Source organism: Meriones unguiculatus, chromosome 15 (assembly GCF_030254825.1).
Source record: "Meriones unguiculatus strain TT.TT164.6M chromosome 15, Bangor_MerUng_6.1, whole genome shotgun sequence".
NCBI lineage: Eukaryota > Metazoa > Chordata > Mammalia > Rodentia > Muridae > Meriones > Meriones unguiculatus.
The window spans coordinates 65,738-72,004 of NC_083362.1; the positions used below are offsets into that span (position 1 = coordinate 65,738).

The following is a 6,267-nucleotide window of genomic DNA, read 5'->3' on the forward strand; positions in this document are numbered from 1 at the left end:
GAAGCTGAACGCCGGCCTCAAGCCTTGCCTCCTACTTCCGCGTGCGAAGACTTCAACTCCCAGCGGCCCCGGCGCCTCACGCTTGCGCTCTAGGTACTCGTAGGGCGCTATGGCAGCGGCATCGACTGAAGTTTCACGTTCGCAGGAGTGCGGCTGCAAGGGCATCCGGACCTGTCTTATCTGCGAGAGACAACTCCAGAGGGACCCGCCCTGGCAGCTCACCCCTCAGGTACCGCCTGGGAAAAGAGTCGTATTTAGAAAATCTATTCCTTTTAATGGGAAACTGAGTCCCAGCTTGCCTGTGATACTTGCGGAGATCAAAGCTCGCGGTAGGGGAGTTACTTGGAGAGCTCATAGCTTCGATATTCACAATAACCAAAAAGGTGAACGCTTCCCAAGGGCGGTCAGCTGATAAATAGAAGAGTGGGGAGTGCTGGTGCACGCGAGACCCCTGAATTTGAAAGGCAAAGAGTAAGGGGACTCAGTTTAAGCCAACCTCAGCCACACAGCAAATTTAAAGAGTGAGTGCTTTTTAGGGAAGTAGGGAAGCGGCTATATAACACATCACTTCTTGGACTTTGTTGGGGGTGGGGGTGGCAACAAACTTGGACTTAGGGGTCTGGTTGTGGGTGGGCTTCCGGAGCACAAGGGAGACTACATGGAAATGGTAAGGAGTGGTGAATACTAGGCCGGCTGTATTGGAAATCCTTTTGAAAGCCAGGGAAGAAAGACAGCAGGGAATGAATGACTTAAGCCAGTGTAGGCTTTCATTTGGGGGAGGGGAAAACAGCAACAACAGAAAAAAAAAAAAAAAAAAAAAAAAACCTACCGAAGATGTTGTTTGTGAGAATCAGCTTTACATTGCTGAGCGTGGTGGCGCACGTCTTTACTCTCAGCATTCCGGAGGCAGAGGCAGGTGTATCTTTGAGTTTTAGGCCAGCCAGGTCTATAAAGCCAGTCCAGGACAGCCAAGGCTACACAGAAAAAAAGGAAAAAAAAAATCAGCTTTACAGCTGTGCGGTGGCACACCCCTCTAATCTCAGCACTCTGGAGTCAGAAGCAGGTGGATCTCTGTGAGTTGGAAGCCAGCCTGGTCTATAGAGCTAGTTCCAGGACATTGAAAGCTACACAGAAAAACCCTGTCTCGAAAAACCAAACTAAAACCAAACAAATCTGTCTTACAGGGTAGTACTAGGTCAGGAGAGGGGTGGGCCAGGAAAAATGTTGAAATGTTTCCCTTTTAGCCCTTTGGTGGCCATGACTAACACCTTCCACCAAAATGGGCAATGGCTGAATGAATGAAAAATAACCTCAGAGCATTTGTATGGCCCGGGCAGCACTATAGCAAGTTTCTGGGGTGGGTAGCCAGGGGAATGATTGAGTGGGGGCCTGGAGTGCGTGAGTGAGGAGACAACTAAGAGCACAGAAAGCCTGGTGTGCTCACTGCACAGCCTAGATATGTTCTGAAGGGTTTTGAAAAGAACTTAAGTTTTAGAAGGATGCTTGGAAGAGGGAGCTGGGAACCTAATAGGAGTCTCTCTAATGCCCAACATCTTGTGGAAGACAGTGTCGGGTGCCTTTCACACAGACTGACCATACGATCTGACATGTTCCTGGGTCTATATGCAAAAGAAAGTTGTTTTGTTTTAGTTCCTTTCTTTAGTTAGAGACCCAGGACCCCCGTTCTGTATGCTAAGATTTCAGGCATGTGTTGGCCCATTCAACAGCTGTGTCACCATGTCTGGGTCATAGCAGCATTCACAGCGACCAAACTACCAAGTGGTTAATTGATGAGTGGACCTTGGTGGTACTGGCCTGTGGGAGTCCAAAGATAGCCTCAGATACATAGCAAGTTTAAAACCAGACTAAATAAGACCCCATCTCAAAAGAACAAAGGAAATAGAGGTAAACAATAAACTAATGAATAAATAAAAAATCTTGGCTATCCATACAGTAGATTGTTAAGTAGCCTTAGAAAGGAAGGAAATTCTGACATGAGCTGCACAGGGATTAGCCTGCTAAAGGAAAGAATTTATGGCTGGCTGAGGGCGTGGTCTGGAGGTATAGAATCCCTAGAATTCCCCAGTGTGGGTGGGGCTGGAGAGTTGCATCAACAGTTAAGAACACATACTGCTCTTGCAGAGGACCTAAGTTTGGTTCCCAGCACCCAAGTCAGGTGAATCACATCTGCCTTCAGCTCCAGCTCCGAGGTGCCTCGCAGGGTACCTGCATTCACATGTACATTGCCACACACATAACCAAACAAACAAACAAAAAAAGGCAATTTGAAATAAAGAACTTGAAGATTCAAGGAACTTGGGCTTGGGATGTGGCTCAGTGGTAGAGTGCTTTCCTAATGTGCTAGGCTCTCAGTTCCATGGGTCTCTTGTAGCCCAAGCTGGCCTTAACCTCAAGCTGAGCCTTATAGTGAAAGATGACCATGAACTCATCAACCTGCCTCTACCTCCTGAATACCAGGATTACAGCCCTCTACCACCATGCATGTTTTTTGCAGTGCTGGGGATGAAACACAGGGCTTCAAAATGCTAAGCACCGTACCATCTGAACTACAGCCTCTGTTGACCCCTCCCCCTTTTAAATATTTATGTACTCCTTTATGTGCATTAGCGTTTTACCTGCATGTATGCCTATGTGACGGTATCAGATCTCCAAAAACTGGAGTCATAGACAGTTGTGAGCTGTCATGTAGGTGCTGGTAATTGAACCCAGGTCCTCTGGAAGAGCAACCAGTGTTCTTAACTGTTGAGCCATCTCTCTAGCCCTTTTGACCCCCACGTTTGACATCGGAGCCACCTGACCTCCGATGTCATGAACACCATCACACACCTTGCCCAGAGCTGGTTCTGATGGGCTTGGGATTCAGTCTTTAAAAACCTTAGTACCTGAGACAAGTAGATCTCAGCTGACCCCTTTTGAAGGCGTTTATGCTGCTGCACCTCTCAGCCTCAGAGGGCTAAGGAAGATACACACCTGTGGCTTCCAATAAGCACATCCCAAATTCTGGCCACCTGGACCACAGCCTTACCATTAGCCTATGATGCAGCCTCCTATCCTTTCATGCTCTTGACCCTGAGGGGTCAGATGCATACAGTGCCAAAGGAATAGGGCCCACATCCCAGCCTAGGGCCATTTCCTTAGAGAACAAAGAACTCAGGCTTGCTTCAGAAGGCTTTAGGCCTGGGGCTAGGTTCAGTCTGCCTTGCCCCAGGGACTCCTGAAATATCTCCAAGTGGCTTCAGCTTGGAAGAAGAGCATCAGAACCCCAGAAGCCAGAGGCTCCTGGAAGTCTAGGGCACATGTGGGTATTGTGGGTCTTTGGTGGCTCTAGGGTGCTTCTGTTTGGAGCATCCGTATGTGCAGGTGCAAGTGTGCAGCGGAGGGCAGAGAATAACCTCAGGTGCCTACCTTGGTTTTTGAGAGAGGGTCTCTTACTGGCCTAGAATTGACCAAGAGGCCAGTCTAGCTTTTCCTTGATCATCTCATCTCTGCCTCCCCAGCTCTGGAGTTGCAGGCATCCATGACAACCCCATGACTTTTTTCTGGTAGATTTGGGGGGCTGGAACTCAAGTCCTTGTGCTTACAAGGTAAGACTGTCACTAACTGAGCCATCTGCTCCATCTCTGTCTTTTACAGAAAAAATATCATTTCCTTTACTGCCCGGACACAGGCTGGGCCATGGGGGCTGAGGACTCTGACTTTGAGGGTTGGGCCTTCCCCTTCCCAGGAGTGACACTGATCAAGGGCTTTGTGACCCCAGAGGAAGAGGCTGAGATGGTGCGTCTGATGGACAATGACCCGTGGAAGCTCTCTCAGTCTGGAAGAAGGAAACAGGTACGGTGGCCTTGAGCTGGGCCAAGAGGCTAACTACAGTGGGAAGTGGATGGCCAGTTACAGGGGGTGTGGACTTCCTCATCAGTCAGAGCTGCCACCATCTCTATAGAGCTGTCTCATTGCTGGAGAGATGGTAAGTTCTAGATAGGGCTCTCCATCCAGCATGGCTGCTGGAGGCTGCCAGGCACCACCCATTCTCATCACATCCCTGTGGGACTCCTGATGTGCCTTGAAGGGACCACAGTGCCCCACCCATCTCTCCCTCCCTTATTATCTCCCCCTCACCCAACTTCCACAACTTTGTTCCTGCAGAAGCATCAACGGTACCCTTCACCCATTGTTCCTGGCACTGCAGTGTTTAGTTAGAGCTTTGGCCACATCAGCCAGTTAGAGTCCCCTTGAAGCAGTTTCCTTTGCTGGGATTACTCCAGCCATTCACCCTGCCCACTTTGCCCCGACCCTTAGGATAGACTGTGCAGCTTGTATGGGGACCTTGTTCCTTTATCCACCCCACCTTATATTCCACCTGTCCCTTCTCCCTCCAAGAAGCCCCCACCCCACCCAGGTCTCAGAACTGGTCTTAAACTTACTATGAAGGTTAACTTCCAACCCTCTGTCCTTCACAAATGCTGGGTTATAGGTGCTACTACGCTGACATTTTTCTCCTTTTTTCTGAAGACAAGGTCTTACTCTATAGTCCAGTCTAGGTGGTCCTCCTGCCTCAGCTTCCTGGATACTGGGATTACGCATATGCAGCATGCCCGGTTAGTGGTTGGCATTTCTTAAACTGAGCTACTTCTCCATTCCTTTCTGTCCCCACTCCAGGACTATGGCCCGAAAGTCAATTTTCGGAAGCAGAAGCTGAGGATGGCGGGCTTCCAGGGTCTCCCCAGCTTTAGCCAGAAGGTAGTCCAGAGAATGGGCCTTTACCCGGGGCTGGAGGACTTCCAGCCTGTGGAACAGTGTAATCTGGATTATAGCCCTGAGCGGGGCTCCGCCATTGACCCCCACCTGGATGACGCCTGGCTGTGGGGTGAGCGGCTGGTGACCCTCAACCTCCTGTCAGCCACAGTGGTTTCCATGGCCAGTGAGGCCCCTGGCAGCCTGCTCCTCTCCTCAGACCCCTCTGTTGGACCTGATACTTCTAAGGGCAACATCATGACGCCTAGTAGGACTGTCTCCTGCCAGGAGGTGGAGGTAGCCATCTCCGTACCCTGCCGCTCCCTGCTGATGCTCACAGGGCCCGCACGGCACCAGTGGACACATGCCATCCACCGCAGACACATCAAGGCCCGACGAGTCTGCATCACCTTCAGGGAGCTGTCCGGGGCATTCCTGCCTGGAGGGCAACAGGAAGAAGTGGGGCAGGAGCTGCTGCAGGCTGCACTCTCCTTCCAGGGGAGGCCGGTGTGAGCCCCTCCCAGAGCCTGGCTGGGAAGCCTGGCTCAAGCATGGCCGTCAGGGGAGCTAACACTGAGGAGGTCTACCCACAACTCATTAGATTCATTGGATATTTTTGAGACAATATCTCCTGTAGCCTAGGCTAGCCTTGAACTGATCTGTAGCCAAGGATAACTTTGAACTCATGATTTTTTTTCCTACTTCCACTTCCAAAGTTCTGGAAGTACAGGCCTGCACTGCCAGACCTAGTTTTATCAAGACTATTTTGTTTCTCTTTTCTTTTTGAGACAAGGTCTCTGGCCTAGACTGGCCTTGAACTTCCTATATAGCCCAGGATGACTTTGAACTCCTGATCCTCCTGCCTCTTCCTCCTGAATGCTGGGGTTGCCAGCGTGTACCAGCATGCTGGGATGGAACCCAGGGCTTCCTGCTTGCTAAGCAAGTGCTCTGCCAGCTGAGCTGTAACCCTCCCCTGTTGGGGTTTTTTGAGACAAGGTCTCACGTGGACCAGACTTGGCCTGGAACTTACCATGTAGCCTGGCTTTGAACTCCTGATCCTCCTGCCTCAGGTGCAGAGGTGACACTCACTAGGTTTTCTGAGGAGCCACCTGACCTCCGATGTCATGAACACCATCACACACCTTGCCCAGAGCTGGTTCTGATGGGCCTGGGATTAAGTCTTTAAAAACCTTAGTACCTGAGACAAGTAGATCTCAGTGGGTAGAGGCGCTTGCCAACAAGCCTGACGGCCTGAATCAGTCTCTGGAAGCCACATGGTGGAAGGAGCACACCAGTTCCTGCCAGTTGTCCTCCGATCGCCACCCCCTCTGATAAAGTTTATAATAGAAGAAAAACCTTGGTATGAAATGATTTTTTTTCCTTTCCCCATCTCTGTGGGAGGTAGTTGTAATTATTTTGTCTTTTGTTTTAAGACAGGGTCTCACTGAGTAGCCTTGGAACTTGCTTTGTAGACCAGGCTGGCTCTGAACTCAGAAGATATCCCTCTGCCTCAAC

At 50.3% G+C, this 6,267-nt stretch overlaps 1 protein-coding gene across 1 annotated transcript; it reads left to right on the forward strand.

Annotated features, from left to right (window-relative positions):
• Nucleotides 1-15: 15 nt before the first annotated feature.
• Nucleotides 16-6,107, forward strand: Alkbh4 (alkB homolog 4, lysine demethylase). Its single transcript, XM_021651498.2, has 3 exons — nucleotides 16-229; nucleotides 3,655-3,852; nucleotides 4,678-6,107. Exons 1-3 carry the CDS (start codon nucleotides 110-112, stop codon nucleotides 5,263-5,265), a joined length of 906 nt encoding a protein of 301 aa, XP_021507173.1. The 5' UTR covers nucleotides 16-109; the 3' UTR covers nucleotides 5,266-6,107.
• Nucleotides 6,108-6,267: the final 160 nt, after the last annotated feature.